The sequence below is a fragment of the Macaca nemestrina genome, chromosome 12, assembly GCF_043159975.1.
Source record: "Macaca nemestrina isolate mMacNem1 chromosome 12, mMacNem.hap1, whole genome shotgun sequence".
Lineage (NCBI taxonomy): Eukaryota > Metazoa > Chordata > Mammalia > Primates > Cercopithecidae > Macaca > Macaca nemestrina.
Genome location: NC_092136.1, coordinates 21772536 through 21785057, shown reverse-complemented (window position 1 = coordinate 21785057; position 12522 = coordinate 21772536). Strand labels below are relative to the sequence as shown.

General features: G+C 42.5%; 1 protein-coding gene across 6 annotated transcripts in view; it reads left to right on the top strand.

Annotated features, from left to right (window-relative positions):
* Positions 1-2507: 2507 nt before the first annotated feature.
* LOC105471609 (alkB homolog 3, alpha-ketoglutarate dependent dioxygenase) overlaps positions 2508-12522 on the top strand; it is a 47074-nt gene continuing 37059 nt past the window's right edge. For 2 of the 6 annotated variants that reach the window (XM_011724163.3, XM_011724157.2), the window contains exons 1-6: positions 2508-2662; positions 4313-4461; positions 4813-4916; positions 5715-5749; positions 8322-8369; positions 11461-11564. In XM_011724163.3, coding sequence (XP_011722465.2) covers positions 4383-4461; positions 4813-4916; positions 5715-5749; positions 8322-8369; positions 11461-11564 — 370 coding nt within the window. In that variant the 5' untranslated portion in view covers positions 2508-2662; positions 4313-4382. Of the gene's footprint in view, positions 2663-3132; positions 3182-4312; positions 4462-4812; positions 4917-5714; positions 5750-8321; positions 8370-11460; positions 11565-12522 lie in introns of all 6 variants that reach the window. The other 4 variants (XM_011724161.2, XM_011724162.3, XM_011724159.3 and 1 more) reach the window with 3 other exon arrangements.

Below are 12522 nucleotides of genomic sequence, written 5' to 3'. Positions count from 1 at the left end.
ATAGTGTGTACCAGCCTACCTGGAACATTAATGAGGTTTGAAACTAGTTAGGGTCTAGTGGCAATGGGGCAGAAGAATGGGAAGTAAATTCTGGCAGGTCTTGTAGAGAATGAGCTTCCCTTTTGAAGTCATCTGCCCCAACTGAGGGCATAGCAGTGTCTTCAAGCAAAGAATGACTAGTCTCCTCAGACTTGGGAGGGCAAGCTACTTCCACTGCCAAGGAAGACTCAGAGTGATGTGGGTGTTCAAGACTGTTTGTTATCTGGGTCTAAGCAGAGTGCTTATTTCAAATTTTGGGATTCCATTCCTTCCCAATTGATGCCTTAACTTTCACAAGAGAAACTAACCTTGTAATTCAGCCCACATGGAGTAGTCAAACACTGTGGGCCACTGTGCACAAAAGAGCCAGCTGAGAGGAGCACACTGGAACCAGACAAAAAGAGCTCCTTCCTCCTCTAAAGTTCCTCCAGCACCCTCCACTGATGAAGCTTACTGCCCATTGAACCAAAAGGCAAGGGAGAAACCTTCCAATATTGCAAGCAGGGTAGTGAAGGGTGGATTTGGAATAGAGACTCAATAGGTTGAAAACTGGCAACACACTTCGCCGTCATTCCTTCTCCCATGGTCTCTATCACCAACTCCTGATAAAAACCCAAATACATGGCCGGGCGCGGTGGCTCACGCCTGTAATCCCAGCACTTTGGGAGGCCGAGGCGGGCGGATCACGAGGTCAGGAGATCGAGACCATCCTGGCTAACACGGTGAAACCCCGTCTCTACTAAAAATGCAAAAAATTAGCCGGGCGAGGCGGCAGGCGCCTGTAGTCCCAGCTACTCGGGAGGCTGAGGCAGGAGAATGGCGTGAACCCGGGAGGCGGAGCTTGCAGTGAGCTGAGATCGCGCCATTGCACTCCAGCCTGGGCGACTAAGCGAGACTCTGTCTCAAAAAAAAAAAAAAAAAAAAAAAACCCAAATACTACAAATAGAAATAAGAAAATCAAGACCCTAATGAGAATGCCAAGACCATTAAGAACATCTAATACTATATACTCGCATTGTCTAGGGTAACCAACCATCTCAGTTTGCCCAGGACTGTCCTGGCTTTAGCACTTAAAGTCCTGTGTCCTGGGAAACTCCTCAGGCCCATTCAAACCAGAACAATTTGTCTTTCTACATGAGTCCTAGAGGTTTTCAAAAATTTTGTGCACCAGAATCACTTGGGTATTTGTTAAAAACGCAGGTGATTCTGGAAAAAAAAAAAAAAGCGATGATTTCAGATGCAAGTAAATCATGGATTGATTTTTGAGAAATACACTACTTAGAGGCTGAAGAGGTGTTAATCACTACTTTTAGGAACTCCTCAATCCAGACTTCTTTGTCTTCTTTCAACAATCATTGAAAAGAAAGAAATGACATCTTTTAGAAGATACAGCCAAAGTTCCTGAGCCAGAAGCAGACACTGACAAATTAGTTGATGGGGGAAAAAAAACTGTAATCTAGCCTTAGCATTTTCTCTTCTTTCAGCTCTAGGATAAATCATTTTTTCCTTCAGTGTCACAAAGTATAACAAATAATAATGAGTGCTGTGAAATTGGATTTGATAGTAGCAACAATATAGGTACATTAATGAGGTGTACCTGTAATGAGCTTCCTGCAGGTAAACACTCATACCAGGCTTATTTTAAAGATTTCCACAGTGACTATACTTTGGCAGATCTTAGATAATGACTTGCATAAAACAGTCAATTCAGTGCTACTTTTGCTATTTTCATACTGTAAAGTACATGGTTTAACATGACCACTTTAAAGATGTTTCTCATGAGCTCAAATGGGGTGAGCTCTTTTTCATTTTTTTGAGTTTTTGTTGTGTTCCAGGCATTGTGCTATATTCTTTAAATGCATTATCTCACTTAATCCTCCCAACTAGAGCGATACCCATTTAACAGAGGCAGAGTACTTGCCCTAGATTATACACCTAGTAAATGGTGGTGTCTGGACCAAAAAGTAGGTCTGTTCACTCAAGCAAAATTTGCTTAGCACTGGAGAGAGCCAAGGCGAATTAAGGCGTGGTCCTATGCCCTGCTGTAAATTCTGTGTTCGAAGGCGTGCACAGGCTGCAATAGGAACACAAAGGAGGCTCATCTCAGGCTCTCCGTGACTTTTAGGATAAAATGCAAATCCTTTTGCCTAGCACATTATAACCAGGTCCCCTAAACTCCTCTCCCTTTATCTAGCCCCGCAGGGACCCGGTCGCTCTTTTTGCCACAAAGATGCCGATGCTTAAACATCTCCAGTTTCGAGGAACTCACGTAGGAGACACGCCTTCACTTCCATCTTTGCCAAACCCCGACCCCTTCACACCGCTCCACCGCACTGTCAATCCCTGTCCGCTGCAACCCCTATCCCTCATCAGCGTCTTCGGTGATTAGGCCCTTCAGGCGCGGGGGATGTGGGACTACCCGGACTGAGGACGGTGCACCGGAAGTAGCGGCGGCGCTGCGTAACGTCGAGAGGAAGTGCCTGACGCCGCGGCCTGTAATTGGGAGTTGCTGGAGTCGGTGCTTCACTCTTAAGGTTCCGACCACAGACTGCGGAGTGGGTACCTGGCTACGAGGGGTGCCCCAAGTCCTAGCGGGTTTGGACTGGCGCGCCCGGCTCTGCCCGTAAGTGCGCGTTTCCGACTTACTGCTGGGTGCGCGGGGCTGGGGGTGTGAGGACCACCCCTGAAGTCTCTTCCCGGGCGACCTCCGGGGCCTCATTCTAGGTCTCCTGGAAGAGAAGGATCTAAATTAGGAAAAGGAAGTACCCTTAGCCAGGACCAAGCTCTTCCACCTGCGGAGCTCGCTTAGTCTGCACCTCAACCGTGCAGAAAGTGACTCCCTGTTTACTGAGGAAAAACTGGGGTTCAGAAAGGTGCAGTCATTTGTTGTGGGCCTAGCAGCTGGGAAGTGACAGATCTGGATTCAAAGCGTGTTCTGGCTGGCGCCAGAGTCCTTGTCCTTTACAGCACTGGTTCTCAAGCTCTGTGTGCATTAAGAACTCCTGGGTTGAGGGTGGCATTAGGTAACAAATTCTGGGACTCTTCAAGTTGAGTAGGTCTGGGATGGGGCTCTGGAATCTGTATTTTCGACAGTTGTTTCCTGACAAATGACATATGGCTCCCGAGTGAACGGAGCAAGAAGGTGAGCAAGTTGTATCCTCTGCGGGGATTGTAGGTAATTGTGTTACGCTTTTAGGGCCTCAAGTGAGAGAACATGTCAAACGGGAGCTTCTGGGATTGAAGAATTGGTATTTGATTGTCATTAACTCTTCTGGGCAGATGGCAGCCTCTGTGGTCTCCCCACCTATTAAATGAAATGAATTACATGCTTATCACCTGGGGGAACTCGTGAAATACACAGATTCCTGGACCTGGCTCAGCTCTACTGAGTCAGACGAGGTGGGAGATGGGACCTGGAAATCTATAGGCTAAGCAAGCTATTAATATAAAATGAGCTTTTACCTTTGAGAACTTGAGGTGTGAAGCTTTCTTAGGTAGAAGCATAAAGAAATAGATTACAGATTTGGAACATGTGGCTTGAATTTCCTTGTTGTTTTGGTAGCAGTACGTGCTTCTGTATTTGCTGTAGGCCAAACTTACTGGTACAACTGTCAAATTAGTATTATTAGCCATTATGAGGTGGATTTATCAGTTAGCTGGAGACAGGAATTTAATAAAAGTTGAATGTTAATCTACCTATCGTTGATTTCCTGAGTGACTTTGGGTACATCACTAAACTTTGCGGTCCACATACATACCTATATAGTGTCAAATCTTACATTGCTTGTTTTAAAGACAAATACCTGTATCCATCCTAAATCAGATTTTCTGGAGGTGGACCGTAGGTGTTTTGAACAAACTTCCAGGGAAGTTTGATGCAGCTGGTGATAATGCAATATATGCCTGGAAACAGTCTTAGCCTATTTCTCAATGTCCATGTAGGTGAAAATGGGAATAGTACAATTTCCTTATATTCTACTCTTGGGGAATATTGAGAGGAATGTGGTTTGTGATAGGTCCTGATTTTAGAATTTCTTAAAATGCACTTTCTTGTGAAAGAAACAAAAGTACTATAATAAGATTACGAAAGGTAAATGCTAAAGCCAGCAGCCCCAAATGACTTAGGCTTCTTGATTGAAATGCTGCGATGACAGAAACTTATTTTACATAGAGGCTGTATTGCTGTTGAGAGTCTTCTACCTGAAATTAATTATGCCTTAGGAGTAATTGTTCACAATCGTAACTAAAACCACTGTTTTGTTTTAATAAACAGATACCATGGAGTAGTTTGAAGCAGAAACAAAATCTTCCAAAAGCTCGGAGCAGAAGCCTTTTTGGTCAACATGGAGGAAAAAAGACGGCGAGCTCGAGTTCAGGGAGCCTGGGCTGCCCCTGCTAAGAGCCAGGCCATTGCTCAGCCAGGCAAGAATCTGTAGGGATTTTGTGTGTGTGTGGATATGGACAACTCTCATTCTCTTTTATTTATATCCTTTTGGTTTATAATGGACTTCCATTTCAATTGATGTCAAGGAATTGTTTAAATGTGGCTGAAATGTTGTCTGTTTTGTTGATGGTGAGCTAAGGGTGGGTCTTTAGTGTTCCTCATATTTAGTCCACACCCTCAAACCTTTCAGTGTCTTCTGTTGACTTTACCAGTTAGTTTCTACATGTCATAGAGATCATCTCCAAGTGGGCTTTGTTGGCCCTTGCTCTGTAGAAGGTGCTGAGAACAGACTTTCCCCTGGTTTGAGGCTGTCCCCTCTCTTGCTTCAGCTACCACTGCTAAGAGCCATCTCTACCAGAAGCCTGGCCAGACCTGGAAGAACAAAGAGCATCATCTCTCTGACAGAGAGTTTGTGTTCAAAGAACCTCAGCAGGTAAATTCTTGGTTTTTTTCTTCAATAGTGACAAAAATTTGCTTTAAAAAGTGATATTCACACAGTGGACACTCAAATAAATAATGACTGAATAAATTCACTAATAGCAGAGCAGAAGAACTATAATAATAATGAAATGCAGAGTATTTCAGTTCCTTTCTATGTCTGGGGATTCTTCGTAGTCTGCTTCTAGTTTATGGTCACATGTTATTCCCGTATTTTTGGCAAGGAGGTTACACCATAATGAGAGCCTGCTTGCATTTGTTATTTGAGCTCCAGCAGTTCTAAGACTGTGCTGTCTTCAGTGCTGTTGCACTTCAACGTCTTTGGAATTAGATTAAAATTTCAGTTATTACAGCAAAATGCCTGATTTTTTAGCCCTTTTTTCCCATGAGGAAAAATGTAAGAAACAGTGAAGATTTACTTTTTAATAATGTGGAAAAGTTAAAAAGTTGGGTATCTTGCCACAGTAACAACTCTATAAATAATTATTGAAACTCCTTATTTTATAGCATATTTCCTATTTTAAAAAAGATTATTGTCAAGATTTTTCCAGAGCTGCTGGCTGCTAGGAAAATTTATTCTATTAATAATTGTATCTTCTTTTACCGTCTACTAGCAAATGTGAAGTAGTTTTAAGAAGAGCAGAGACAAGGATCCTGGTGGGTTAGTGAGAAGTTGGAATAGAAAAGAGATAGTTTTTAACTTTATTTTGACCAGAAATGGGAAGATATGGTAAGTCAGTATCTGTGAGGATTAAGAACATTCCAGAAGTAAGATCCGCCTATTTCCTTGCAGGTAGTACGTAGAGCTCCCGAGCCACGAGTGATTGAGTAAGTAATTTGCTGTCTTCCTGTAATTGTTGCCCACAGTGAAATGAAGAGACTGGAATCTTTCCTTACTGTTTTTTCTATCTGGAAGAGAATGGCCCAATAAGTGTCTTAATTTTAGTCTGGGATATTCCCATCTCAAATGTCTTTAAACTTGATCTTTTGAGAAGACTTTCTGAATTTGCTGATGGTGTGGAAAATGCAACAAAGATAGCCATATGTTAAACTTTGACTCGTGTAGATTTCCTGGCCCTATTTCACTGATATCGGTAGACAGTAAGCTAAACCTCTCAGGCAGAGACAGAGAGGGATTTTTCCTGAGTCATTGAAGCATGGTTCTTTGAGAAGCCATTAATTGCCATTTTACTAGCAATGCTGTGAAAGCTGCTAGTGCTGTAGATGAGCTTACAGTCCATTTATTAAAACCATGTAATTATTCCAGAACAGTTTAAATGATAGTAAACATTCTTCTTATATTGATCTGTGTCTAAATGTTCTTGTCCAAAGTTAGTGAGAGATGCTTTGACTCCTCTTTTTATGCTTGTCAGCTTTCATCTGATGTAGATAAATTGTCAGTAGAAACTATTCTTTTATCTTAGCAAATTAGCATTAGATAAATGTTCTTGCCCATGATCAATCTGTTTGTTATGCTGTTTGACTGCTTGCAGATTGGCTTGTATATATTAGAAAAAGTCACAGGCTAGTTCTAATAGTCTTTGGTTGTTTATTATTTTTTAGTTTTTTGGAACAGGCTGTCACTCTGTTAGGCTGGAGTGTAGTGGCATAATCAAAACTCACTGTAGCCTCCATCTTCTAGGCTCAAGTGATCCTCCCACCTCAGCCTCCCGAGTAGCTGGGCCCACAGGCGCACACCGCCATGCTTTGCTCATTTTTAAAAAAATTTTTTGTAGAGATGAGATCTCCCTATGTTTCCTGGGCTGGTCTCGAATTCCTGGGCTCAAATGATCCTCCCACCTCAGCCTCCCAAAGTGCTGATATTGCAGGGATGAGCTACCATGCCAGGCCTTGGTTGTTTTTAAAAAAACAAGTGTGTTAGTGGCTTCATTGGTAATAAGGAGAATAAACAAAACCATGAAACATGTTGTAAGCTACAGATGCGACATTTGGCCCACCCAAAACTGGCAATTGTCAGAGAAAAAGGACAGAACTCATTCCTACTTGGTCCTGGAATCTGTTAATTCTGGTTATCTAAAGTTTGCTAGGTTAAAAAAAAAAAAAAGCTGGAAATGTCTTCGTGAGCCATTTCTGAATGTGGGCCAAAAATATATCATATTGAAACACTGTGTTCTCTGTATACTCGGAAACTTTATAGACAATGCATGTAGAAAATGTAGTAAATATGTGTGACAGCTATGCCTACATTTTGACTGAAAGGCACTCATACATCTACTTAAAAGCCTAGCTCAGATCATGAACCACTAACTCCCATGACAGAAGGTGATGTGAAAAGTGCCCCTTCGCATTATTCTCTATAACGTATCTCTCTCTCAGAAGGATCTGACACAATTGTCTTGATATACCTATCCAGTCTGTGTCACTTTTCTCATTATGGGCCTCACCACCTGGCAGTTCTGCAACAGCTTTATATATTTTCACATTTGATTAAATTCAGTAAACCTTTATTGCCCATCTGCTATGTGCAGACACTGGGAAACAATAACCTACCTATTCTTTGCACCTCAGGACTCCACTGTCTAGTAAATGAAATAGACATTTAATCAGATAAATTGTAATCTTGTACATCATGAAAAAATAGACTGTATCTAAGGTCTAGTGGTAACACAGAGGATGAGAGGTTAATATTATTTGCCTGGATTAAAGGTCAGGAAAAGTTTAAAAGAGGTGATGCTGAAGCCAGGATTTTTGAAAGGTGAATTAGAGTTTTCCACTAGACCATAACCGAAGGCGGATTGGTTTGGGGGTGCTGGTTGATGGGTTGGCATTCCAGCATATTGAAAAACATGGAGTTAGAAACATAGTAGTGTATTCAGGAGATTCCAAGCAGTTGATTGCTGCTAGAGGATGATGAGTTTATGGGAGCTGTCAGAAGATAGAGCTGCATTATGAGGACCTTGAATGCAGTTTTGGGGTGCCATTGGAGGATTTTAATCAGAAGAGGGACCTCATCAGATGTATATTTTTGAAAGCAACAGAAGCCCAGAGCCCTGAGATGTGCTTGCTGCCTGTTAAATGTATCCCCTATTCCACATTCTCCAGAGCAGTGCTCTATTTGACCCCTCTTTGGGCAATAGATTCCTGGACCATATCTGCCTCAATTATGGGTAGAATAAAAGAGGTAGAATCAGAATTGATTTTATCCCAGTTTTTGTGTCCATGGCCTGATCCTGTCACAGTTCCATTCCCAGTGTCATTAATGATATACCATGATCTTGCCCTTTATCTCAGTGGTAGAAGAAGGTGGAGATTATGCCTCTCTCATAATTAAATGACTTTGGTGAGCCAGGACTTTGGCAGTTAGGAAGGATAACTCTTCACTGGGTAGAGCATATTGTTTTGCTTCAAACTAACAAGTCTGTTTCCTTTGTTTCTTTAGCAGAGAGGGTGTGTATGAAATCAGCCTGTCACCCACAGGTGTATCTAGGTAAGCGAATGCTCACAAGAAGTGACTGTCATTATCACTGAGTTATAGTCTCTTAAAATAGTTTACTCCCCTAGATAAAGGAAATGTGGTACATATACATTATGGAATACTATGCAGCCATTAAAAGGAATGAAAGCATGTCCTTTGCAGGAACATGGATGGAGCTAGAGACCTTTATCCTCAGTAAACTAACGTGGGAACAGAAAACCAAATACTGCATGTTCTCACTTGTAAGTGGGAGCCAAATGTTGAGAACACAGGGACACATAGAGGGGATCAATAGACACTGGGGCTTGTCGGAGGGTGGAGGGTGGGAGGAGGGAGAGGAACAGGAAAAATAACTAATGGGCACTACGCTTAACACCTGCATGATGAAATAATCTGTACAACAAACCCCTATGACACAAGCATACCTATATAACAAACCTGCACATGTACCCCAAACTTAAAGTTTAAAAAAGTCTACTCCCTTGTTGCAAATAGGTAACTTCTGCCCCTTAAATTCTTGGGAGGCAAAAATTTGATAGTATCTCCTTTTTATATAATATTTCTAGCATCAAAACATTTTCAGATATAGTTCCAAACCTTTCTGTCAGATATCATAGCTATTACTTCCCCAGTTTTTTAGATGAGGAAATGAGACCTAGGAAGATTGAATATTTTTTCTTTTTTCTTTTCAAGACAGAGTTTTGCTCTTGTTAGCCCAGGCTGGAGTGCAATGGTGCTGTCCCGGCTCACTGCAACCTCCGCCTCCTAGGTTCAAGAGATTCTCCTGCCTCAGCCTCCCAAGTAGCTGGGATTACAGGCATGTGTCACCAAGCCCAGCTAATTTTTTTGTATTTTTAGTAGAGATGGGATTTCACCATGTTGGTCAGGCTGGTCTCAACTCCTGACCTCAGCTAATCCACCTGCCTCAGCCTCCCAATGTGCTGGGATTACAGGTGTGAGCCACCGTGCCTGGCCTGAATATTTTTTCTTAATGCCACATAGTAACTCGATATTAGAGTTGGGTCTAGCCTGGACTTAGGTGCTGTGAGTGCTACGTTATATTATTATTGTATTTCATGTGTATTACATATTATATATTATTGAATATAATATTACATATTCCTACACTAGGGTAAATTTCTTTTTTTGTTGTCTTTTTGTTTTTGAAACAGAGTCTGGCTCTGTCGCCCAGTCTGGGGTACAGTGGCACGATCTCGGCTCACTGCAACCTCTGCCTCCTGGGCTCAAGCCACCCTCCCACTTCAGTGTCTGAGTAGCTGGGACTACAGGTGTGTGCCACAACACCTGGCTAATTTTTGTATTTTTTTTTTTGGTAGTGATGGGGTTTCATCATATTGCCCAGGCTGGCCTTGAACTCCTGGGCTCAAGTGATCTGCCCACCTTGGCCTCCCAAAGTGTTGGGATTACAGGCGTGAGCCACCATACCTGGCCTAGGGTAGATTTCAGTAGTTAAACATATACTATTTAGGGTATATTAGGCATTAGTCATTGTTTTAAAAACATTTAAAAACATTGAAACATTAAAATCACCTTAATGCTTGAGTATACTAATTGTAATAAAATAATGAGACATTTAAAACAAATATATTAGAACTTACGCATCTAAATGAATTTCTTTTTTTTTTTTTGTTTTTTTGTTTTTTTGGTTTTTTTGGTTTTTTTTGAGACGGAGTCTCTCTCTGTCCCCCAGGCTGGAATGCAGTGGTGCGATCTCGGCTCACTGCAAGCTCCACCTCCGGGGTTCACACCATTCTCCTGCCTCAGCCTCTCAAGTAGCTGGGACTACAGGCGCCCCCCATCATGCCCGGCTAATTTTTTGTATTTTTAGTAGAGACAGGGTTTCACTGTGTTAGCCAGGATGGTCTTGATCTCCTGACCTCGTGATCCACCCGCCTCGGCCTCCCAAAGTGCTGGGATTAACAGGCGTGAGCCACCGCGCCCGGCCCTAAATGAATTTCTTAAGAGCTTCCGCTGGAACAATGGCTCTGCCATGGTTATAACCCTTTTTGGAACTTTTCTTTTAAAGCAAGTCACTCAAACCAGTTTTATCATTTTGGTCATATCTTACTGTTAACTAGGTATGGCTTCAGGTAAGCTTTGGCTCTTTCAGAAAATCAGATGCACCTTCAAAGAGTGAAGATTTGCTACCAAGGCAGTTTAAGAGAATCTTCCGTGGGCTTTCAGAAGATGTCTTAAGAAAGATATCCAAAATTATTTTGAGCTGAGTTGGCATTGTTGAAGTAAACACATATTCAGTGGGAGAAAGAACCCTCATTAGCTGTGTTTATTTTGATACAGTCATAATGAGCTCTAGCTTTCCCTAGAATTAGTGTAGTCTCAGAAGACTACCAATTGTTTAAATAAAACAGGGCCAGGCATTTTATTAGTTATTCTTTTTTTTTTGAAACGGAGTTTTGCTCTTATAGCCCAGGTTGGAGTGCAATGGTGTGATCTTGGCTTACTGCAACCTCCGCCCCCGGATTCAAGTGATTCTCCTGCCTCAGCCTTCCAAGTAGCTGGAACTACAGGTGTGCACCACCACACCCAGCTAATTTTGTATTTTTGGTCGACACGGGGTTTCACCATGTTGGTCAGACTGGTCTTGAACTCCTGACCTCAGGTGATCCACCTGCCTCAGCCTCCCAAAGTGCTGAGATTACAGGCATGAGCCACTGCACCCAGCCTTATTCTATTTACTCTTTACAGTGAACCTATGAGGTTGATGTCATCTCAGGTTACAGATGAGAAAACCAAAGTTTAGAGAGGTTTAGTAACTTGGCCAGGGCTTCACAGCTAAGCAGTACTGGAGTAGTGTTTGAATTATGATCTATAAAAGCCCTTACCTATCATCCATTTATCCTTCATTGCCTCTTTTATTTGTCCTAACATGAAAGGAGCTTATTTTACATATGGCGCCTCATGACCTGGGTGATGTTAGGCTCTGCTTGCTGTGGGAGCTGTGGTAAGATGATTTCATCTACCCATTGGAGGCTGCATCCAGATTAACTGTTTCCACTAACGTTTAGAGTCTAACTTATCTTTTCCATGTTCTTTGGTTAACAATGGTTCATTCTACACCCAGGGTCTGTTTGTATCCTGGCTTTGTTGACGTAAAAGAAGCTGACTGGATATTGGAACAGCTTTGTCAAGATGTTCCCTGGAAACAGAGGACCGGCATCAGAGAGGGTAAGTAGATCCCAGAGGTCACAGTTGGTGCTGCGTGTTCTCCCTCTCTGGAATGTTTCCTAATACCATCGCCTCTACTTAGCTAGTCTTAAACAGAAATTCAAAACCTGAGATCCTAAGAAAGTAGAATTAGCCAGAAAGGACAGGGAAAAGTATTCCAGGGAGGAGAAACAGCAGGTGGAAGGCCCAGAGATCAGAGAGAACATGGCAAGAGGATAGAGGTGAGAGTTCAGGAACCAAAGGAAATTTGGTTGGCTGAACTATGGCTGATATACTTACCTCCTTTTGTGTTTGTTCACTGACTCTTGCTTCAAATGGTGCCAACGTTTTACTTCATAGAAACTTACAGAGCTTTCTTTTTTTCTGATCCCATTTTGCATACATTCTTTCACACTCCTTGCTGACTTTGCATTCTTCTTTAACTTTCACCAGAAGAGTCCAATCTCCTCTAGCTTCAGCATCTGTACTCTCCTGAGCTTGTAAAAGTGACACAGCAGTTTGTTACCTGAGTTGGAACCTGAATCTCTGTGGGCATCCACAAGCCAACAGTGCCTGTTATACCACAGGTGGTCACTGGGGGGCGTCTGTGCTCTAGCATAGAATTTTCTTTCTGGCACATTGAGTGAATGTAAATTTTCTGTAAAGAGGCAAAGTATATATAGTTGTCCCTCAGTATCCACAGGGGATTGGTTCCAGGATTCATGTATGCTCAAATCCTTTTATAAAAACTATCATAGTGGCTGGGCGTGGTGGCTCACACCTGTAATCCCAGCACTTTGGGAGGCCGAGGCAGGTGGATCACGAGGTCAGGAGATCGAGACCATCCTGGCCAACATGGTGAAACCCCATCTCTACTAAAAATACAAAAATTAGCCGGGCATGGTGGTGTGCACCTGTAGTCCCAGCTGCTCCGGGAGGCTGAGGCAAGAGAATTGCTTGAATCCAGGAGGCGGAGGTT